Genomic DNA, 24,482 nt, shown 5'->3' with positions numbered 1-24,482 from the left:
CAAACATTGCATGGCAAGTTAATTACAGTCAGAATACTGAGAACCTTCTGCAAACCAAGAAAATTGTTAGATGAGTTTAAAATGCGACGTAACCAACTCAGCTGCGTAAACACTATTAAGAATTTTGTTATTTTATTTATTGAATTGATTATTAATTTAACAAAATGAAACCATTTCTTTGATAAAATAATGAAGGCATACGCTCAAATAAAATCACACTTACAGTTTGCTTTATTAGTGTATCCTTGCAATATTTTTCAAGATATGCATCTTCAAATATCCTTGGTTTTGGGAAACTTTCTTTCTTTTTTTTCCATCAGACTTTCAGGATGGATTCAGAAAACTTTTTCTTCTTGCAGATGATTTCCACTGAGATTCGTGTTTGAAAAAAAAGACAGAGATCTGAATATTTGAGGACATCATGACATGCTTATCAGAGAGAACAATAAAGTTTTCTTACGCTGGAGATCATTGGCAACACACTCAAATATTATGATAAATGTGTGTTTGATCTGACCAAGTCCATAGCTCAAAATTTGTAAAATGTTCTTTTGGGAGGCTGAAAATCAACTGAACTGTCATTCTCGTGCTTAAGGTGACTACAGAAGACTTTAATGCTCACCTATTTTCATCAATTGTTACCGAAAGAGCATGTGTGCATATTTACAGGACTTTAAGTTGTTTCTTCTCTTCTGGTTAAAACATGGTTGAGTTAGCTGCAAACTACGTATTAAACGAGAGAATGTGTGTGTTTCAGCCTCCTTAAAAGTCCTCCAAAGCATGCATGTGTGAGTAAGAGGCTGCAAAAAACAACAACCAAAAAACAAAACAAAACAAAACAAAGAAAAACAGGACCACACACATAGCGGTGCAGCGCACACAGGTCAAATCACATTCGCCACAATAAGAGACAGCCACAAAGACGTCACGTTTTCATCAGTTTCCCCACTAAATCACAACATTTGTTTGTGCGGTCGGGCCGCTGAGTAGTAAGGGTAGCACTGCAACTGTTAACACACGGATAAATGTAATGTTTAGATTGGGGAAGTGCGTCAAGGCTGGTTGTACATACAGGACCGCCTCTGCTCCTAAAGATTACAAGCATCATGTTTCAGCTTAAGAGTGTGTTTCCTTTAACTGGAAGATGAGGCTGAAATGGAGACGGGAGGCTGTAGTGCTTTCTGTTTTATGTTCAGCCATTGGAAAGTTGTTAAAAATGAGGAGACTGTTTGCAGTTAACGGTCAGACTAAAGATCTACTCACGTAAACACTAGTCTTAGCCGTCAAAGAAAAATTGTCAAAGAGGTAAAAGCACCGGTGGGTTTAACGATGCGACAACATGCCAAGAATTATTAGGGAAGTGTGTTTTAATAAGCATCTATGTGGCACTGCAGTGTGTAAAACAAGCATAGCCTTGTTAGCCTGTAGCAATGCACACATGTCAGTTGGCTGACAATAAAAAGTGACCACAACAATATAAACATCAGAGGTGAGCTAGAATAGTGCAATAAACAACAAACTGAACAGAAAAAAAAAAAATCAACCAAAGCTGAAAAAGAAGAAAATTTAACATTTTAACATCGGGTTGGAATTTAATGAGCTTTTGGATGTGGTCACAAAAAGAAAAAGAACAAATTTATATAATGGTTTGATATAAATAATCCAGTCCCTTCAAATGTGAAGAAAATAAATCATATGATGTTTGGAAATAATAAGAAACGAATGGGAATATACAACTATCCCTGTTGAAATACATATGAACATTTATTTCCGCTTTATGTGTTTTCTAAATAAAACTAAAAATGATAAAATTACAAAGAGGAGCAGTTCAGTGGTGTTTGAATCTGTATCAGGGTTTTTATTTTCCCCTACTCCTTTTGGAACATGGTGAAAGGAAATGTAATATGTAAAAATGATTTGCTAATGTGAATGTGCTTTGGTCATGTTTGAAATTACATGTACATGCTTTATTTTTTTTGTAGGTATTATTCATTAGAGTCATAGAACAACATTCCCTTCAGAGTAGGAACAAAACATCCCCAAAGTGTAGAGGTGAAACATTTATATTAATTATGACAGATAACAAAAATGCTATATGTTGTAACTAAAAGAAAAAAACCCAGAATGGAAACCACAACATCTCAGATGCATTAAAGAATTCAACTAAATATGATTTCTAAGTATTAACAAATCAAATACGCTTAAATGCTGAAATCACAAACAATTTTCAGGTATTTACAATATATAATAAAATGAATACCTTTCTATTTCCCCCTGAAAACAAATGAAGAGTAAAAAAATAAGTTCGATCAGTGCAGTGTGATGAACGCAAGCCCCTCGACTAACCAGAAGGTGGCAGCAAAGTGTCACTCGGTCCCTAGAGTCCCTATGCGTTGCTAAATATTGCAAAAAATCTGATCCAGGATCAGCTCCATGGGTCAGAGCTGTGCTTGAGGTTGTACTGTTGCAGTTCAATCTGGTCTTTGATCTGATTGATCAGAAGCTGAGACAAAAACATGCCCACCAGCTGCAAGAGAGAAAACAATGACCATAACAATAACAATGGATGAACATTTGGCTGCAGCAAGATCAAGTGTTTATGCTCTTATTGCTCCACTGTGTACCTCTGGTATTGCCAGTCCCAGTGCAATGCCGCCCAGTATGAACATGTTGCTGTGGATAAAGTCAACCAGCACGTCTATGCAGCCATTGGTGTGAATTTTTTTGCCAGCTTCACCGAATTCACGTTCTTGCATGCCTTGGCCACACATGGTGTTGACTACACTCTGCACAGAGAGAAATCCTTATGTCTAAAACTGAAAGTACAACAGAAACACGGAAGAAGAAAAAAAAAAGACTCTAATGTGTCTCCATTTTATCAGAGTGACCTCGTTTCTAGAGCGGATGCAACAGGAGAAGGGGACGGAGCAGCGCTCTCTGCTGGGGTTGGATTGGTTACAATCAAAGTAGATGTTATTGGACCAGTCGAGGTATGTCGCAGCACCACAGCATCCAAACTGAGGAGAAGGAGGAGGGAAAAAAGATTAAATACAAAAATATGATTTTTTTGTTTTATACAAGGGAAGCATACAGGAACAGATATTTCATCTTTCACGTACAAGACGCTCTTTCCTCCGGATCATTTTAAAGTAACATCGAAAATCCAATGCTAGTTGATTCTGTCTAAATAAACACCCCATCTGACCAAAGTAAGGCACTCCTCCGGTTCTGCCTCTGCTGCAGGAGTTCAAACACAATTTTGACAAAACACCCACCTCTTCTTGGCCGAAGTCTATAAGGTTTTGCAGATCAACGTCATCTCTGTAGTGAACGACTGCATCATTGATCACTTCTGTTACTTTTTGTCTTGCCTTGAAGGTAAAAAATAAAAAATAAAAAAAAATCTAAGACATAAAGACATCAATTTCTGTGTACAGAAAAACTATATTTTGACCAGATTAAAAAGCCTTTCAAGAGCAACATGATTTTACAAACTACTTCAGTTAGTCTTTCTGAATTTCCTTTTAATTGACATAAGTCTATGCTCACATTTAATTAATTAATTGCTTGATTACCTTATTTGAAAAGATGAAGCCCAGAACACCAGCAGCCAGCTGGATTATGAAAATCACCACCAGGGAGATACAAAACTGGGATGGATAAAAAAAATAAAATAAAATAATAATATATATATATATAACTGTAAAAAAAAAAGTTTACTATTTTATATCAATTAACTTCATGTAAATGTATTGTTTACATGACCTTGTACAGTGCCTGCACTCAAACACCTAAAACTTTTCCCTTTTTCCACCTTTCAACCACAAATAGCCATTTATTAGTTAAATAAAAGGATATGTACTAGCATTTTTACACATAGAAGTATGTTTACATATAGCAGTATTTTTGTTTGTTCAAACTCATCAGGGAGCAAACAGCAACAAAATAAGTCGTGAACATATACCAGCCAGATCATGGAGAATGTTCTGGGGAAATTGAATGCAATCAGATTAGATTACAGAACAGCATAGCAAGGTTTGGACGCCTCATCGGACATAGTGAAAACTGGAAATGAAAACGGTAGGCCTGCAAAGATTTGGTCGTCCAATTATACTGACAGGCTAGGAAAAAAAAAAAAAAAACGGCAAAAACATCAGCAAAGCTGGCAGAGGCAACTCTTAAGCTTGCCACACTTTTCAGGTTTTTATTTGCAGTAAGATTTGAAATAAATCCCTTTCTTTACACTTCAAATTTGTGGCTTTAATGTGTCAACAATGGGGAAAAAAAGGAGTATGAATACTCTTGCAAGACACTATATTTCGCTGCAGATATTTGGCTGCATGAATTTTTTCCGCCCCCAAATAAAACAGTTAAGTCTTCGATTAATAAAATGGACGACAATATTTAAAACCCAGGTACTGTTTGCAGGAGGCAGATGTTTTCTCGCAGCGAGCCCACGCAGCCACAGAAGGTGATTAGGAACATCAGGACTCCCACCACCATCAGCATAACGGCGGGATCCACAGACAGAGATGCCAGGGTTGCCTCTGCAAACAAAGATGGAGACATTTCATCTGCTTCCCGTTACGGAGGCTGATTGATCCTTGTGCCCGTTGAAGTAAAGCGGAGACCAGTACCGAATCCCGGCAGGCACGCGTGACAATTTACCTGCATGCTTTACCGTACGGGCGTAAACGCCGACTGCCACCATTACCAAGGAGATTACCTGTAGGCGAACATGAAAGAAAGGACAAAAAAATCACACAGAAAACAGGAGAATGTCCATCAGAGCAGCTGTTGAAAACTATTTTTATGTGTTTCAACTTGTCAGGGGTGTGGTGCCATCCAGACACTTCATCTTTGTAACAAGAAAGATGTGCAGGGGGAGTTTATGAATAGTATTTACTGAATCACTAATGAAATATTCCAAAACTATCCAATTTCTTCCCAATAAAAGTACGTAGAGTGGCGAAATCCTCTCTCCACTATCAGTAATAAAGCGTCTCATTCAGCTCTCGTCTCCCATTCTTGGCAGAATAAAAGAAAGAGTTCAGGAACAAACCCTTTCCGCCCTGAATGACATGGATCCAATTACCATAGAGACTGTAGCCTTGTTAGGAAGGAAACTGATTTCTCTCCCTTGTTTTCTGATGGCACAGCAAACAGACTAGGTATGACACCTGAAGCACACAGGTGGCTTTGGAACATGTTTAGATAGGAAAGTGTAAAAACAAATATTTTGAAAATCAACAAAAGTCGAACAGTCAAGATTAGAAAAAGGCGCAGACGTGTAGCAGCAAACGTCTGCTCGGAGCATACCGACTCTGACATAGCCAGAGGCAGCAGAAATGACGACGCATTCCAAGCTTCAAGTTCTCACACAACCTTACCTTACTTAAACAGCCGCGAGTCGTGCTTACCGAGAGTGCTGAAAACAAATTAATAAAGAGTCTGGTCTCATTTCAGAGGGGCACACCTGAAAGGTCATGTCAGATCTTGGGTTGTTTTTTTTCCCCCAACTCAACATCTTGGGGATTTTTTTCTGCCCATGCAGCAGAAAGACAAACAAAAAGTCTTTAAACCTCAGCAAGTTTAATCTGGAACAACAAACCAGCTCAGACAAGGCTGCAAGAGATCACCTGATGCCGAAACCCTTTGTATGAACTTTGTGGACTCACTGCAGGGAGTTTCGCTTCCACTATCTACATTCAGATGCATTTGAACTGTGAAGTTTCAGATCTGGCAAAAGTGCAGTGAATATTATAGGTAAATGCATTGATGAGGTTTTGCAATAAAGAAGAAATGTAATTTCTTTGGACTTAAAAAAAATGTGACAATTTGCTAAATCTGTCTTTGTGGCCAACTTTCTAAGCATAGAGTCCATTTGGATTCCAATCTTCCTTAGATTATAAAAAAAATAGTCTTGGTTCTCCAAGGGTGACTGTTTGCTGTGTGAAGGTAAATGTAAAGGTCACTTTAGGGTTGAGTATGTGCAATCCGTATGCTGACCCTTTCTGTGTTAAAAAGTAACTAAAAATTCCGTGAAAGAAGTGTAGGGAGCCTCGTGCCAGAAGCCCGTTGAAAGGCTGTTTACATTGTTTTAAACTGAGTGATTGTGAGCGTGAGTGGGAATAAAAATACCAATAGGTATTTCGTTTCATATAACACAGTAGGAGTGTAACCGGCAAACCTTTTATGGATGCAAAAGCAAGAACCCCCCACTTGATGATTTTGTGTTTCTGTGTTTGATATGATGTAAAGCACTTTGAAATGCCTTGCTGCTGAACTGTGCTATACAAATAAAATTTGATTTGATTTTGATTTAAAACCAAACAAAGAGGGACAAAGCCGGTAGAAATAAACAAAACAAAACTAACAAAAACAACAACAACAACAACAACAAAAACCCAACATAAAACTTTTACTTTTTAAAGATCTTGTCAAATGCCTTACTAAAATGATTGCTTCTGCATAACCACATTTTATGATTGCAAGATGAGTGATTAACTTAACACACAAAAGAAATAAAAGTGGTTTTGATCACTCACCCAGAATATGAAATTAAAAAAGAACAGCAGGTATTTCACAACTGAGCTGACAAAAGTGAAATCCTTGTCGGATCCAGTTGCGCCCCTGCGGTTTCCTTCCATCTCTGATCCTACTGCAGCGCGAAGGCGCTTCAGCCAAGGTTGCGCACAAAAACCAAAATGTATTCGTGGAAGTCGAAGCCAGTAGTCATAAGCATAATGATGGCGTCTGAAAGCTGCTTTGCTCCAATAACCGACAGATTCCAAGCAGCGACAGTAAAATCTGACTGGGCTTGTCAGCAGTGGGTGTTAAGTTTCCGTCTCACGCCTTTACATATGATCACATGATGCAAACAATGTGCAGACGGAATCCCCCACAAGTGGATGGGTAGTTGCTTTACGTTTATTTATTTATATAATTTTTGCGAAAAAATATAAAAATAAAAGAGGAAATGCCTCTAAAAAGTATAGTTAAAGGTCTGAGACAAAGTTGAAGAATCCATTGTTTTCATTTTAATTGTTATGATCAATATCTTTCTTTCTTTCAGCTTCACTATTTTTGTGTGCAAAGAATTGTAGCTTGCAGAAGCGTTCATATGTCTTAAACTTTTCCAAAGGATATTTGGAAAATGGTCAGAACTATCCTATATTCTTTGACTAGACAAAGTAAAAAACTAAGACTATATTTCTGTATAGTATAGTATGTCTGTATTTTACAAAAAGGTTCAAAAGTATGACTTGCACAGAAAATATTTATTCATTTATTTATTTGTTTACTTATTTATTTATTTTATTTATTTATTTATTATGTTCTGATCTACAGTGGTCACCGGCAGGTGGCGGTATTGCGTCGTAATATTGTTTGCTCATCGCCACAACGAGAAGAAGAACATCTGTGTATCCGGAAGTTGTTGTTAGAGCCTCTGCAAGATTCACGTGAAATTATATTTTGCTTCTTTGCTCAGACGTTTCCATTACCCCAAAATGGTGCGGAGTGGCAAAGGTTTGTTCGATAATTACACCCACATCCCTGCTGGTTTTATTACTTTTATAAATACGGCGGATTCCCAAACGTGTTAATTGCAACGCTAATTTTAGCTCATCTTCTCCTCTGTGTCGAGAGGTGGATGTACTTGCTTTTAATCTCCGGAATCTACTTCTCGTCATATGAGTAATGTCCGTGGTGTCGCCTTTAGGCTCCCCGCTTCCTCCAGCCTCCTTGCAGCTGCTGGTTCCTCCTGTGAGGCTCATGTCTGCCTTCGTGTGGAAAGCGGTGCAGCAGGACAGCGCCGTCCAGTATGAGAAGCTGCTGGACTTCATCGACCTGGCCACAGAGATCGTGCCGGAGCTTCTCAGTCCCAGTCAGAAGGGTCAGCTCGTCCTGGGCCTGAGAGCGAGGGTGAGGAAGATACTTTAAACTTGGATATCTGATGAGGTGGAGAGTTAGCTGACCATTGCCTCTTACCATTGACCATTCTTCCTTCTTAATGCAGGTAGCTTCTTCCATGTTTATTTATTTATGTATTACTGTTACACTTTTAATTTTGGCAAAAAAACACATGCTGGTCTCATCTGTCCAAAAGGAGAAAAAACCCCTCTTATATCGTCTTCTTGTTTCTTTGTGATCGGCTGTAAGGTTTGTTGGTTTCTGTATAATTTGATGAATGTGTTTTTCACTGTATAATGTTGGAATTCAGTTTTGGAAACACCTTATAACCCCTGGCAGCCATAATTGCATCTCCAAGGTCGTTGTTGTCGTTTTTGCTGTGATGTCGTGTGATCTGTGCACCAACATTTATAGAGGCGATCACACTTACTGAATGATTATTGAAGCAGCAAATTGTTCTGTATTGTCTTAAAACTTGTGGAAGGAGCACATGCGTACTTTTTGTTTTTCCAAACAGTTTTTACATTTTGGCTTTGTTTTTGTTTGACAACATGCAGATTTTATGTTTTTGTGAACTTGAGAGCAGACTAGATTATTTTAAAACATCCTAAAGTATAAAAACCCAGATTGGAAATGGTGTTAACTTTCTGTTTTATCATGGATGTAGGATTCTGTGTTGCAGTTTTCCCGTTTGTCACATGCTTGCATCTTTTATTGATGTTTCCCGGTCTCTGTCCTGATAACTCCACTCTGATCATTGTGTTGCCGCAGTTTGTCCTGGAGTTGTGCCGGGGTAATGGCGTAGCTAACATCAAGGCGATCCAAGGCCACCTGGATAAAATCCACACCTGCTGCCTTGAACTGAGCACCAGTGAACACATGGTGAGCCTTTAAAGAAAGCTCTCTTATTACTCAGTTATTATTATAATGATAATATATATATATATATATATATATATATATATATATATATATATATATATATATATTTAAAAAGCCATTGAGGTAATTGCTAACTTTTCTGTGCCCTTCTCTTTACAGGAAAGCTCTGATATTCTGAAGACTTCCTATAGTAACTTTGCAAGCTTGGTGCAGAACATTTTGAATGTTCCCTTAGAAAAGGAACTGTTCTTCCAAGTGAGTTTATTTAAACATTAAAGTAAGTAAGTTTTCCAAGAACAAGTCAGAAATTATACATCAGAAAAAAATAGCAAATTATTCCAGCTTTTTCAGACATAATGTTTGCACAGTAGTCTGGAAACCAATTGTAAGTGGATGTAATTAGCATCTGATTTAATCATGCTAACATGAATAGTAGCTCCTGCTAACGCGTCTAGTAGCAATTATTTATGTATCTCATTACAAGCTAGTCAAACTAAATTAAATCTGCTCCTCTGGTTATGTTTGTAGGAGGTTTTTCCTGATCATTATGGATTGGCCTTCAACCAGCGGATCCAACAGCTTGTATCTTTGCTCCTGTCAAGGCTGGAGCAGCTGCTGCCTATACCGGACCTGCAGCAGGTATGCTAGAAGCCTCTACAGAAGAGGAGTAGTCATGTACCTGCGTTCGTCAGTGCCTATGTGCAGTTTGTCAGTATGAAAACCTTGGATAAAAATAAAACATTTATATCGCAAAGACAAAAATGTCTCCTCAGACAGCCAGCCTGCAGTACGCTGCTTATAGTTTGCAAAATGTAGCTTTGTTGTGATGATGTTCTTTTAGCTTCCACACCAGGACTCTGGGATTTTTGTAAGTGAACTATTTCCCAACAAACAAAATTGTCTTTCTTGTAGGTAATGGGTAAACTACCTATAAGTAGTCGTATAAGTAGTACCTATAAATAGTCTTAGCTTTTGCCAGTTGACTTATATGCACAAGTACAAGGTGGGAGCATAGGCTTATGCCTTTGCTGGCATCTAATCAAAATAAATTCTAGGAAAACACTTCATTGTGATCAACCTTTTTAAATGGAGTCCGTAAGTGAATATCACTGAGCTACCTGCATGTCTCTGGCCTCTTAGACTGCAAATTGGCTCAATGAGTCTTCTGCTTCAGAAGACCTTGGACATCATCTGTCTGAACCTTTTCCTCTGAAGACTCTGCTGCTCCATCACAGAGAGCTGGGGATTCTCAGTTCAGGTGAGATCAAGGATTTGCTCTCTTTTTTCTTTTTTTTTTCTTCACCTAAAGTCACTCCAGTCCTTAAGAAGTTTCTCTTCAGCAGTTTCTTCAAGCGCTGAAGAGGATGTAATATTATCCACGCTGGCCCTCTCTACTCAAACCGATCAGTTCAGTGAGGATGATGAAGAAGACGATGATAAATTCGACAGTGATGAAGAGACGCTGGCGCTAGAGGACTTGGAGGAAGACTCGAATCAAAGCTTGGATGACACATCAGAAGACTGGGTGCCCAAAAATAAATCAGGTCAGCTGAAGGCCAGAAAAACTCTCTAATCTGACATGTTTTTTACCCAACTGAACTAGTATGTCCTTTCTGGTGTTTTCAGGGTCTCTCTCTCGTTTATTCATCTGCACCAAGAGTCCAGGCACACAGCCCATACAGAGGACGGTTCGAAAGAACATCCAGCGTCAGCAGCAGTGGGCAGCTCCTATTCAGAACACCAAGACAGTTAAAAAGGTCAACAAAAATCAGCTGAAAAGCCAGGAGATGAAAAGTAAAAACAAGAAAGCTGAAGACAACCTAAAGAATCAGCAGAGAGCCAAACAGAAAGACAGTGTCGACAAAAAGGGGGAACATGACCAGAAGAAGGACGGACCGAAAAACAAAAGTCGGCGAAAACGGAAAGAGCCCACAGGGGAAGATAAAAGGTTCCTGAGTACGCGACCTGTGAAGAAAAGCCTCACAGAAGAAGAACTCAAATGCCCAACGTGCCAGAAGAGATTTAAACATCCTAACCAGCTTAAGACACACGTGAAGCTCCATTCCTTCCGCTACAGCTGCATTGATTGCGAGAAAGGATTTACAAGCCAGTCTGGGTACTATCACCATCAGAGACTTCACAAAAGAGGGCGAGAGTTCACCTGTAAGGAGTGCAACAAGGGATTCTTGTGCCGTTATTCTCTCAAGCAGCACGAGCGCCTGCATGAAGGTCCTACCAACTTTTGCGACGTCTGTGAAAGACACTTCAGCAAAAACGGCTTCATTAGACACATGCAGATGCACAAGGGGGAAAGGAACTTCCTGTGCACCACCTGCGGAAAGGCGTTCCTCTCGTCCGGGGAGTTGCGGCTGCACAATCGGTCGCACACGGGTGAGATGCCTTACACCTGCATCCACTGTGGGAAGGGCTTCTCCAGCAAGGGTCACCTCGTCGTCCACACGCGCTCTCACACGGGGGATCGTCCGTACCTGTGCGCGGAGTGCCCCAAACGTTTCCTTACCCTGAACTGTCTCAAGAGGCACTCTCTCAGCCACAACGGGATCAAGCCTTTCAAGTGTCCAAACTGTGACCGGGAATTCTCCCAGCAGGGGAATATGAAAAGACACATGGCAACTCATAAACCTGATTGCTAGTGGTTTGACCTTGGTCACACAACAACACTTCAAACTATGGTTTTCAGGAACGTTTGGCAGATTTTCAATGATATGGTCAGTAAAACACTGTGCTAGTAATTGCAGTTTTTCACTTTGGGGAATCCTGTTCTGGAACCTATTAAAATACATTTACTAGTTGATGCCTTCTCATTGAATTGTCTTTCTTTTTTTCTTTCTGAGTGAAATGTGAAACTGCTATTCTGATTAATATGAATACTTCAAAATGACCTGAGTCAGTTGGCTGCCTGTTGTGACTGCCCTGCAGGTCTCACAATGATTGAAAGATTGATTCAAACTTTCTTTAAATCAAAGAAAGCTTTCACGCAGTTATGCCTTTCTTTGCTTTGCAGCCTTTTTACAAACTAATTAATTATTTGGATTTATTTATTTTAAAAAGTACTTTCTATAATCAATCTATTAGAAATCGATTAGATAAAAAAATACCAGGTTGTTTATGTATGTATATACACGCTCACACACACATTGTTCATATTGATAAATTCTATCATCGATGTCTACACTCCAGTCCGGTAGGTGGCGGTAAATGCACCTTAAGTTGGTTTGCTGCTAAAACGAATGGGCTATTTGAACGTCTGGTTGCGCATCTCCAAGAACCCATTCGTTTTAGCGGCATTTACCGCCACCTACCGGACTGGAGTGTAGACGTCGATGATAGATATCAATATGAACATGTGCATATTGATAAATGGTCCTTCTCGATAAGTGGCTCGGTCACTTCCGGTCTATTGAAAATGGCATTTTAGACTAGGTGCTTGCAGGGCTTGCCCAAGGTAACAATTACTTCAAGAAGTAAGCTGGAGAAAGGTTTTAAGATGTACGCCTCGTCATACATTCACGGATACGAAGGTGAGTTTTATTTTCTTTAAACTTTGTGGCTAACATTAACTTTATGCCAGTAGGCAATATTCTCGGGCATTTCTATTATAAAAATGTGCTGTTTAAGTATCTAAACATTTTCATTCATTCTAATGGACACTGTTTTTGTAATTATTTTGTGTTTATTTCCAAGTATGTTGCTGTAACGTGTGTTTGTTGTCATTACTGTTAGAGACCAAGTAAGGAGGGAGATTATGGTTCGGACTTTTTGCTTCCTAATCATGAGTAAGCACAACAAAACAAGCCCCATAGCTTAAAGTAGGGCTGCAGTGGTAATTGTCAGAGTTCTAGTTCAGGTTCAAAGCTGTTGCTTTTAGAAAAATATGGCCGTGTGGTCTGAGTATTATTTTGTTTTATTACTTTTGTATGCTTCTTGTGAAAAACTCAAAAAGGATTGTGTTTCCAGGAGTGTGTACACTTTTGGGGCCATGAGGACGGATTATTGAAAGATGCAGCATAATGAAGAAAATGGATTCAAGTTCAAGTAAGCATCTATGTTAAGTAAAATATATTTTTGTACTGCAGAAATGTTATGAATATGTTTGTTCTGTATCTTTGAACCAAGTTCACTTTCCAAACGCGCAACAGAATGTTTTTTTTTTGTGGACTTTCAATTATACAGCTTTTTGGGGATTTGAATAATATTTTATTGAGAAAAGCCTAACTGTGAGAGGCACTGCTCTTAGAAGGTTGTAGAACTGTGAAGATGTGGGAGCAACATACACAAACCTGACTCAGATACACCAGTTTTGTCCGGAGGGAAGGGCCAAAACTCCAGCAAGCTGTTTTGAGAAATTTCTGGAAGGACATCCAAAATAAGCCATTAAGTTTAAAGGGATGTTGTACAAAATATTGAGAACGTAGGTGTATGCTACTATGTTTAAAACAGTACTTTAAATTATTTTGGCACTAAGAATAAATAAATTGTGGCGGTAATCTCAACTGAATACAATTTAAAGAGAAGGACTGTTTTCAGTTAACTATTTTCAAACTTTAGGTTTGGTAATAATTTTCTAATCCTCCAACTGAAAATTGACCTTTGTGACAGACTGATCACATCACCCAGAGGTTCCTAACACCTGCCTACCATAACGCCTAGTGTGACACATGTGGAAGGAAAAGCAAAACAGCTGTAGGAAATGCAATTTATTTGCAATTTTTTAATAACATCATTCCTCAGATAAAAATGCAATGTTACAGGAATATACATCAGATATTAATTTAAAACTTGCTTCAAGGGACCATACAGTCTAAATATACTTTTTCCTTTTTTATGTACTGGTAGCGTGCGTTATAAGCAAGACAGACTCTGTCACCAATGACAGACTGACAAGTTACAGATACAAACTGTACATAACTTATTTACAAATAATTTTTTTTTATGTATTTTTTTTTACTTTAATTTTTATGGAAAATAGGAGTAGAAAAAGTGATTGAATTAATTTTCTGATTTATTTAATTTGTATTCTTTCCCTTTCTAATACCTAAATTAAATTGACAGAATAAAAAAAAAAGAATTTATCTTTAGAAAAAAAGAAAGAGAAGAAGAAAAATAAGGGTGTGTAAACTAAGACACCATGCAGTCATCGCTAAGAGACCAAATGACAATGTAAGGAAACTAAAATATGTTGGGCCAGTGTCACTTTGCAAACTTGGTATCAATGAAATCCCACCTGCTGTGGAGGGGGAGTGGCTTATGTTTAAGAACTACAAAAATGGCCACCTGCCTCCAAAGCTACCAAGCACAATAACATACTCTAATTCATTATTTAGACCATAAATAGTACTGTTAATATCACATTTAACAGTAGCGCCTTTAGTAACATTACAACAAATTGGTCTCAGTGTGATCACCTGCTTCCGAAGGAAAATAGAGCGATGAGAAACATCTTTCAGATGAATAAAAACAAACTGCTCAGTCGTATCAGTAATGGCCCTTTAACACTTTGCATGAGTAGCAACTGAAGACACAAATAGGACCATAAGACACTGTTTATGACAGGAGAGCAGACCCACACACCTCAGGCATTCACTCGGGTGATGAAAGAATGAAAAAGAGCTTTCCTTAACCTTTACCTTATATGGAGCTGTGGATCTCCTACTGCTAACGACGACTAGATGAAAACACTGATAAAGTTGCATCACATAGACACACAAGGCCTATATGTACCTAACTCTTTGTGCTCTAAAAAGAGAAACCTGCAGAGACCTAAGTGACATGTGGGGTCTAAGATAATTGGCTATGAAATACTGTTCTTTCACTCCATTGTCTCACCCTAAACATTTCCAGTAAGATCATCACTGTCTCCTACATTCAAGGGATACTTTTGTGGATTTTTAAAATAATTTTTAGTGCAACATAAAGTAGCTCTTGTGTGTAAAATCAGCAGTAAGAGACAAAATGCAAGCAGAAACATTCAATTCTAATGAGGATGAGAACTGCTGCTGCTTTGCAAAGCTGCTCCTATATGCCTGTGGGGTCGAATACACCGATTTCTATTATACATACATTGTATTTTATTCAGTAATATAAATGAAAGAGGGTTTGGGTGTAATTCCTTTTTTTTAAAAAAAAGAAGCAATGTTTGTGCCACGTTAGTGGGGACTCCAAAATTTTGGGGTTTACTCTTTTTGCATAACCATAAAAAAATACAAACAAATCAAAGGAAGAAGCACAAGGCTTTTCAACGACCTATTAAAACTGTCATCCTGTTGACATAAAGGTGCTGATGTATGTGCTGCTACACATTGAGTGATTTATACATAGTTATTCTGCATGCTGATTAAATCCTACAGTATAAGCAAATCTCTTCTGTTGCCTCCAGAGAAAAAGGATGCAGGCAGCTCATCACCACCAACCTCTGATATGCTCAGTAAAGAAGTACCACACTGGCAAAACAGATAAAGAAACCCCAAAAACAATAAACCAAAGCATATCTTACAGATTGCAAATTAAGTGTTTTTATGTGTTAGTCTTGCATACCTTCCATACATCATTCCAATACAGTTTCTGCAGAATCCTGCACTGCTCTCAGCTGTACTTCTGTTTTATTAATAAACACATAATTAAGATTCCATTTTTTTTTTTGCACAAGCAACAACGATAACAAGATATCTTTGCAAAACGTAAACTTATTAGTGTCAATTTAATGGAAGCATCTTGTTGATGATAAAACCAGGAACACTGCTGCCCTGTAGGTCAAAAATAGAAAAAATCCAGCATCTGCACAATTCCAAAACTCTCACAACATGGGAACTGAAAACCTGATGTTTTTTTTTTATTATTATTATTTAAACATCAAAATCATACAACAGAATGCAACATCCTGCATCAAGCTGTCATTTTACATTTTGTAATTTTGATATCCTTCTATAATTTTAATATCTAAAATACATCAGTTTCATTAAAATCACTTATATATATTAATATATCCCATATTTTACTTTCTGCCCTCTTTCTGTCTGCTTTATGAAAATAATATCTGTATAGCAAACACAGAGATGTTTCTTTTTGGCCTCCAAAAACAGAAGAATCAGTGTTTTTAATTAGAGTTTTTTTCATCAACAGACTATGCTAACTTTACCTAGAAAAGATAATAAAATCTCTATTCAAAATAGCAATCTTAAAATATTTTGTCATGATTTTACCATGAACAACAAAGACTTTGATTTACAAGAAAAATATAAAGCACTTCAGTTGCAACAATGGTAGATCCACATTAAGGAAATGTGAGGAAAATTCTCTCTTGGCCTCATGCTTGCAAAAAATGGAAAACTCTTAATACTTTAAGATTGTATGTGGTTCAAAATAATATGCAGCAGCTTCCCTCTATCATTATTCAAACCCTCATCACATCTTTCTGTCACAGAAACATAACTACATTCAGATCACCTTAGTTAAAAGAAAATCTGCTCAAACTTCATTCTTAGGATCAACCCAACATGTTCTTTAAAAACATGAAATATTCTTTTAAAACCTTTAACATAAGACAATTTATTCCGATTCTACGTCTGGAACCTGTAGTGTAAAAAGCAGCAGTAGCATCATATTGGTGTGAAGCTAAAATCGACTAGCCAGGCGCTAACCTACATGTATGTTGCGGTTCTAGCCTGCAAAAAATGCAGATAAAAATCTATACAGATGTAGTTCAAGTCCTCCAAATTCATCTTGGAAGATAAGCAGAGAAGCTACACAATTATGATTATTCACAATATATGGAAATCTAGTCCTTTAGAGGTTGATTTTTTTTTAATTTATTTTTTTGGTTTGTTGCTAGGATAATGCGTGTTTTGCTGATGTAGGACTACTTCCAGAGAAACGCGTCTCTCAGTGCTACAGTTGGGGTTTATGAGCAGACCTTGACCTGTGTTGACAGGCTGCTGGTAGGTTGATGTGTCGAAGACAAATGCAAGCAAAAGCATGTTAGATTTCAGGTCCGTGAATACCGTGATGTTTAACATTTAAACAAAGGGCCACCTTTTTTTTTTTACCGAAGTTGAAACGCTAATGGTGATCAGACCTCCACTGTTTTCACTTAGTCTTTTTCTAACCCAATAATTTTGCTGTATTTGTAGGACTGAAAAATCCGAAATGCAGCAGAATGATTGAAATGGTTACCAACATCCTCAGATTACTTTGTATATAAATTACACAAAAGTAGTTGCAAAATTTCAGGAATTTTCCAAGTTGGAAACTCCATGGAAATTAACAGGAATTTGTAGGAGTGAATGTAAAGTTTAAAAAACTACAATGTTTGCCTTTTAACAAGAAAATTAGGTTGGAAAAAACCTGGGCCATTATGGATAATTGATTTGAACTGAATTAAGGTCACATGTTTGACCCCAGAGCACCAGAAGATTAAAGCCATACATTTGATTCCTTGTACTACTTAAAATTTTGATTGTATTTTTGTATAAATTTAAGGTAAAGTATTATTGTTTAACTAACATATGTTTTATGTCGTCTACTATGGAAAATACTTTTACTTATGTCCCTAATTTCCTGTTTATTAGCATCAATTCCCATGAAAACCTTCCAATAAGCAATATTTTTAAAAAATTTCCAGAAATGTTGCGAACAATTTTGTTTCTCTTGGCAAGCTTCTCATGTGCAACAATGAACAATGTTATATTTTTCTTCAGAAAACCATATTATTTCTTGTTTTACTCTTGGCTACAAACACAGTCAATGTATTGGGAGTGCCACCTATAATTAGGCCCTAATAAGGCATCCAACCCAGATACATTCTCATATAGGTCCCCTTCCTGCTCCTTATTTTGACATTCTTGTGATTAAATATTTATATTTGTATACATTTTTGCTATATATAGTATATAAAAATATACAATCTTTAGCTAGTGGTGAGACAAAAGATATAATCCGCTATATAAGACCAATACTTTATACCTCTAAAGAGAGAGCCTCATGCATGTGAACGTTATTTTTTTATATAATCCACCATGTAAGAACTTAAGCCACCCAAAAAGTTCCAAATATCATTCCCTCAAATACTTTCCAAAATAGCCTTCCCATTGTCATCAATCGCCAGATTGTCATGATTCTGTCAAAAGTGGGATAGGGGGAAAAGCAAGCATTTATCAATCTTTGCTTTCACTTCAGTATATTATTTCACTTTGACCTGCAGAGGGAGTAATTTTCATCAAAGTATGGACTGAGTAAATCAGTCTGACACACTGCTACTCCAAATGTACATAAAGACAACAGGGATTCATGAAACGCAGGAGTAGGAACCGGTTTAGCAATGTAACTGATCCATAGTTTTCATTTAGTGGATGGAACCAGCACAGAAAACAGAAACAAATTACAATGCTTTTGATTAATATGTGTAGTATTCATAAAATTTTTGCCACTTAACATAATTACGGTTGGCCTGGTAAAAAATACTTTTATGAAGAAAATATGAACTTTTTGGTCCTTTTACTAGAAACAGTTCATCTTCTGTAGGTCTGCAGAGCAAATTATTAAAGACAAGCAAAATTAAACTCGTGTTAGAAACGCCTGTTTAGGCTTGGGAGCTAATGTATTCTGCGTACTAATGTTTTAGTATCTTTCGGTACCTCAGGATATCAGAAAGTATAAAACAAGCCCTATAAGACACAAGATATGCAAAATCATCTTCCAGACATCTCTCTGCCACAAGTCCAATGTTGTAATGTGCACTATAGGTAGAAAACGCTACTGTTTGTCAAGGTGATATGATGCGTAATGAGTATGAAACAACTAATCAACATGCAGACTTCATTCGATGCCGATGAATCTGAAGAAAAGAGTTTAACTCATTCAGAAATACACCTAAAAAGCAAAACAGACAAATCCAGAAAGGGGTCGAGACAGGAACAATAAAGCGAGCTGCGTTTTTCTGCTTATCGAAAAACAAAGAATATTTTTTCACTGTGACTCGGCTGTAACTAGATTGTTATTCAGCAGCAAGAAAAACACTGGTTGCAGGTCAGATTCAACCAAAACTCTAGTGCGACAAAAGACAGATAAATACAACTTAACTATACTGCACTGTAATGTATCTGATTTCAAGTATTTTAGGTTTTTTGTAATGTGGAAACCACTGAGTTAATGAGAAAATGACACATCTTGAAGCAGATTTTCGATTTCTTTTGTAGACTTTAACACACGTTTACTTCAGGAACTTTGTACACAGTCATTGTTATTGCATTGTTTTTGCATATCTTGTACTGCAACACAACACCTCAACGGTCATGCTAACGGCAATGCTGCTTGACTTCACACGGGGACGCCACAAGGCTCTGAATCTCTCACACTGGCAAAAGAAAGACACAAAGCAAGTCTGGTGGGGCACTTCGATATGCGCATACTGCTTTGTGCATATGTCAGGACAAAAGAAGTGAACATTTTTCACCATAAATAAATTACAGTATATATAACATCTGTCATTGAGACAGTCCCCATATCTGTCAGTAGATGAGTATAAATATTTAAGAGTAGCGTCTTCCAAACTATTTCAACAACAAAAAACAGAAACCAAGACACAATGATACAGTGCTTATTTTATCTGAATTTAAATGCTGCTCAGGGTTCAAACAAACCATATCTCTCCACCTTAGACATTCAGTTGAAACAGCTTAAAACATAAATGAGCAAATGGCCCAGAAATGGACTTTCAGTTTGGGTTTCCAGATGGGTTCAGATTAACTGTAAGAAATGCTAAGGTCATCTTAATGAAGCCGCAGGCTCCTATGGAAGTTTGGGAAGGTGAGGACCCAGACTTCAGGGTATGATCAAAAACACAAGACGGTAACAGCACTGCAGCTATAAACCCACTCAACATTCACATTTAGATTGCATAATAATGACAGAAGTCTGTTACTGGCACAGGATGCAGTGTATGGCAGTGTGTTTATGCATACTCTCCGCTGCCACAAACCTGCTTTGTTTCACATGTAGAGCATGACAGTGATGGGAAATCCAAGAAAAAAAAATCTTTTGGGCCTATGTTGATATATGATGGTGTTTTGGTGAGAGCTGTAATTTATTTCAGTTTTATTTATATAAAAGGGACATCGGATGACAAAAACTTTTCCAACATGTTGGAATTTAGTTAAAATTACAGTTGTCAGTAATGGCTTAAAAATATATACGACTTTGGTTCAGCTTTAGCTGTTTCAATCAAATATTTTGATGTATTTACATCTGAGTTAAATTTTAGCAATTTTACTTAATTCTCTTTGCATTAAGATGCTTATCTAAATTGTTTGTTTAAAAAAATACTCAAAAGTTCCTCAAAAAGCTGCATCTCAGATCAAAACATGCTATGACCTTGTCTCAAGTAGATCCACTTTATAATTAAGTAATAAATGTGAATTTATTATAAAAGAAATAACCTGCTATTTAGTTGGAGACAAACAAATCTTATAGCCGTTCTCCCTTCAAGGCGACCAAATAATTTTTCCTGATGCACAATTGTACATGACAAATGACTTTAGGTTGTATTACAATTTATCCAGCAACCAATGTAACCAGTGGATGAAATCACTCTGAAAATCCATGTTTCTCGATTGTGTGTTGGGAATAAAATATTTTTGTGATAGGAGTCTCAAAGAGGTTTTATTAAAAGCCTTGCAGCAACTGGACAACAGCCCTAATTAATCATGGATGTGTCACTGTGGCAGTATAAATTCAAACTTTTCTGTCGTTATGAATAAGGACAATTGCAACTGTAGTAATTAGGGATGTCCCGAGTCTGAACACTGAACTCAACTCCTGAGACCAAAAATAGTGGTAGATTTTAGGTGTTCTAAGCAGAGGAACAACTTCTTATGCAAGTTATGTTCAAAGATGATGAGCTGGAACCATACTGGAATATTCTACGAGCCATATTATAAACAACTTTTAACAAAACAGAGAGTAAACCTGCGAGCATTTGCTTAGCACTACAGCAAACTACTCTGCATGAAAACATAAGCGTTAGCAACATGTGAGCTTATTGAAAGCTATCTATATGTGCCAAGTCAGATATATGTTAAACATAGGATGGTCCTGCAGAAACTGCTTTAGTGAGAAAATATCTAACGTTATGTCCAGAGTGTTATTGGTGTATAAAGTTGCCACACATCCCCTAAAATACTGAATCATAGGTGAATTAATAATTGATAATGGATTTCTCCCGTTTTCAAATTGATACAAGACAGGGTTTTGACAAGTATTTGTTTTCTTTGAGATTTATTCTGCTTTTGGCTATTTGCCTAAATAAACCTAAATATCTCAGATAACCAAAGATTTTTTAATATCAGTAAAAAAGATTACCTGAGTGAATACAAAATGCAGTTTTCAAATGATAATTTCTTTTGCCACTCCTGGGAAGATTTATCCCTGTTCTGTGTTTTCTGTGTTTGTGGATTATGTGGCCCCCGGTGGTTTGCTGGAGTAGGGAAATTACTGTAACCCTCTCTAGGCTGTATTGAGATATCACTGACTTTGTTTCTCTTCTGTTCTTGATTTTTTTTTTTTTAGACTTGGACATGTTTTAGCCTACTTTGTGTCATCACAAGTTCCATTTAAGTGATTTTTAAATGTTATTGTGCTGGGAAAATAGCACTGAAAAAGGCAATTTATCATAGTTAATTAATGATTTATTCAAGACGATTGCAATAAAGTGCCAATTTGAAAATATTCATATTGGTTTTCAGGCATATACATGGTATCAATCTTGATGAACTTTTGAGCTTTCATTCTGTATTGGCAAAATGCCAACATTTTTGTATTGTTTGAATTGTTTACTGGAGGCAAATACTTCTGATTAAGACATCCCTATGTGAAAGGCTTCCTAACCTCTGGTCAAATACTATACACTTCCTGATCAGCAGTTTTATCTGCTTCATCCCCGCCTATATCCAAATGGGGGAGTAAAGAAAAGCTATGCAATGACTAGAGTTCAAAATGACACTTTTCTCTCTGCCACTTGGCTAAGAAAAGTAAAAACCGTGCTAAAGTAACCACAAAGCTTTGGAAGTATGCCTGTCCATGTTAACCCTGTGTTAAGGAGGCCCATTTCTACACAGACACACCCTCACACACATAACATACTTGTAATGCTACCTTAATTTACTGTATAGGCTTAAAATCAGCTTTTTATAGTACACAAGAAACCACACACACACCCACATTCCCACAGATTTTCTCTTCTGGAAAAAATAAATAAATAAATAGAATCTGTAAAAGGTGCATACAGATAGAGAGAAAGACCCTCCCACACACACACTCCATCTCACACACTCATAAGTTGTACTAAAATGCAGACACGCATATGCACATACATTTATAGGTACACTCGCCCGCACACACTACGCCCTGCTTCGATACTTAAAACCTCTAAAAATTTTTCCTAAAAATAAACCGAGCAAAAATACATTTGTAAGACCAGCACCCCGATTGTGCAAACAAATCAAAGATAAATTAAAACAATTACGTCATGAATATAAAACAAAATATTGTCATGGCTAGCCAGTTTTGCACAATATTGAACTGTTAAATACATAGTGGGCACGGTCTGTAGAAAGAGTGTGTGGCAGCAAATCCGACAGGAATCCAAGCTGACAGGAAGAGGAGGTGCCCCAGAGAAGGAAGTGAGGTTGATTGACGGCATTTCTGCTGCGGAACACCCCACCCCTTGACCAGAGTGTTCTTTTTATTTCTTCCTTTCAATTGGTCACTCCCATTCTTCCCTCCACTTTACCATCTGGGTAGCCCTGCATGACAAACACTCGCCTCCTCAAGTGCTGAAAAAAGCACACAAATCCAGCTATAAGGGGTGAGTGGTTGTAAGACAGCAAAGGAGAGGGAGGAAGGATAGGATAGAGAAAGGAGTGAGGAACAGTGAGGTATGAGGCAGAGAAGGGGGTTTGGGGGGCTTTCTGTCTCTGCTTATCCACCAGTTGCTCCTCTAGTTTCCTGTTTGGTGGAGTCAAACAAGGAAAGGGTGGATGTGGTGGAGCTACGTCGAGGTGAGTTGGTCTCATGCTGGAGTCCAGTTGAGAAAACCAGCTGAGAAAAAAGAGCCAGCTATCTCCCTGTTGGCCAGGAAGATTCCCCCTTCCTGTTACAGCCCTGTTGTGGCTGCTAAATCATCCCTCCAATCCTCCCTCCCACACCTGGCTGGGGGCAGCGTGTCCCCCTAAATCCACTCTCGGGCTGGCAGGACTGTGCTCCAGGTTCCTGTAGCTTTGGAAGAGGAGGAGAAACGAGATTTAAATGGGGCATTCTTGTCCCCATTTTACACAATACAGCGCTTCATCGTTGAACGAAGAACGAGTTGACCTTTAACCACAGGTGGGGCTGTGGTCAGATGGTAATCTTCAAGTGACCCTCCATGAGCTGGTCTCTTGTCCTCTACCTGGCGTCATGGCGGCCAGTCAGACAACAATAACACACCACTAAATTAGGCATAGGAAATGAAAACATTAACATAAAGTCCATAAAAGGACTTCCTGCTTCTTTGTTTGATCTTTCTTCCATTCAGACAGTCCTTTGTCTTTTTTTTGCTTGTCTCCATTTTCCTGCTCATTCCAGGTTGAGGACATGATAAAACTGTGAGGCACTTTAGAGCCACACTCTGACACGTGTGGTGAACACACACATACGAGTACAAATAGAGAAAAACACACACACAGACACACAGAAGCACACACTCAGATAGTATATAGTCTGATATACTTTACTGCAGACACACATACTAACTCAATTAAACCCGACAAAAGTCTTGTTGTGTTAAAGGTGCATCGCTGGCCGCCATTGTCCAGAGTGACAGAGTGAGCCAGCCAGCCGCCGCACTGTTTGCCATCACTGACAAACCTCAGCCTCTGATGGGCCAGTTTGCTGATCAAAGCTGCCGAGGTGGCACCTACAAGCTCGTCACACACTCCAAATCCTCATCCTCCAAAAGCCTGCTGTTCTTCTGCCGTGCTCCTGCGACCACAGCTGAACTTCTGTGGGGCCTCTCTTCCCTCACATTTGCCTCTTCCTCCTCCTCTTCTCGCCCTCCCCCTCTAGCTAGCAGTTCCTGTCGCTCCTCTATAGAGGATGGACCGTGGATGTAGCCCCTGCCCCCTCCAGCCTCTGCCCCCGCATCGTCGGGACTCAGGCCGGCGTCTCGGTCCCTGTGCGTTGCAGCTGCTGCCGCTGCATTGTGGCAGGGGAGGCTGCCGTTAGGGCTGTGCTGAGAGGTGGAAGAGGCGCTTGATGTGGGGTTTGTGGCGGTGTTGCCGTTGAGAATGTTGCTGGCTGCCTGCTCCATCTCCTCAATGGTCATGTCACAGGCATCAGCTAACTCGGCTTTGGTTGCCTCAATGAAAGAAGGGTCCTGGGCAAAATGACCCAAACCTTCTGATATAAGAACCTTTGAAACAAAGAGCATAAGGAAGAAATAGGGAGGAGGCAGAGAGAGTAGTTAGTGCCTTGCTAAAGCCTTTGAAAATCATGTTTACTTTACAACCACAAGTATATTTTAATCAGATTTTGTCTGATGGGCAAACATGAAGTCATGCATAATTAAGAATTAAAATAAACAGCATTTAAATGGTATGCATTCTATTTAACTGCCCTGAGTCAATACTTTGTAGAGC

General features: G+C 38.3%; 3 protein-coding genes across 16 annotated transcripts in view; 1 reads left to right on the top strand and 2 right to left on the bottom strand.

The window, feature by feature from the left end:
* Positions 1 to 208: 208 nt before the first annotated feature.
* On the bottom strand, positions 209 to 6,850 carry tspan33a (tetraspanin 33a). Its single transcript, XM_032589486.1, has 8 exons — positions 6,549 to 6,850; positions 4,669 to 4,726; positions 4,420 to 4,547; positions 3,576 to 3,650; positions 3,276 to 3,371; positions 2,889 to 3,017; positions 2,625 to 2,786; positions 209 to 2,527 (listed from the first exon to the last, which is right to left on the bottom strand). The coding sequence occupies exons 1-8, from the start codon at positions 6,648 to 6,650 to the stop codon at positions 2,426 to 2,428; spliced, it is 852 nt and encodes a 283-aa protein (XP_032445377.1). The 5' UTR covers positions 6,651 to 6,850; the 3' UTR covers positions 209 to 2,425.
* A 544-nt stretch (positions 6,851 to 7,394) lies between these two features.
* LOC116737121 (zinc finger protein 583-like) lies at positions 7,395 to 11,611 on the top strand. 2 transcript variants are annotated; one of them, XM_032590121.1, is made up of 8 exons: positions 7,395 to 7,530; positions 7,724 to 7,926; positions 8,686 to 8,796; positions 8,956 to 9,051; positions 9,325 to 9,435; positions 9,937 to 10,054; positions 10,140 to 10,340; positions 10,423 to 11,611. In XM_032590121.1, the coding sequence occupies exons 1-8, from the start codon at positions 7,512 to 7,514 to the stop codon at positions 11,448 to 11,450; spliced, it is 1,887 nt and encodes a 628-aa protein (XP_032446012.1). In that variant the 5' UTR covers positions 7,395 to 7,511; the 3' UTR covers positions 11,451 to 11,611. The 2 variants fall into 2 exon arrangements, with proteins under 2 accessions (XP_032446012.1, XP_032446011.1); XM_032590120.1 differs by having other exon boundaries at positions 10,137 to 10,340.
* Positions 11,612 to 13,499: 1,888 nt separating this feature from the next.
* cacna1c (calcium channel, voltage-dependent, L type, alpha 1C subunit) overlaps positions 13,500 to 24,482 on the bottom strand; it is a 191,561-nt gene continuing 180,578 nt past the window's right edge. For all 13 annotated transcript variants that reach the window (XM_032589682.1, XM_032589683.1, XM_032589679.1 and 10 more), the window contains one exon: positions 13,500 to 24,256. In XM_032589682.1, the coding sequence (XP_032445573.1) occupies positions 23,762 to 24,256 (495 nt within the window). In that variant the 3' untranslated portion in view covers positions 13,500 to 23,761. The remainder of the gene's footprint in view (positions 24,257 to 24,482) is intronic.

Source organism: Xiphophorus hellerii, chromosome 17, assembly GCF_003331165.1.
Source record: "Xiphophorus hellerii strain 12219 chromosome 17, Xiphophorus_hellerii-4.1, whole genome shotgun sequence".
Taxonomy (NCBI): domain Eukaryota; kingdom Metazoa; phylum Chordata; class Actinopteri; order Cyprinodontiformes; family Poeciliidae; genus Xiphophorus; species Xiphophorus hellerii.
This window is presented reverse-complemented; position numbering and strand designations above follow the sequence as displayed.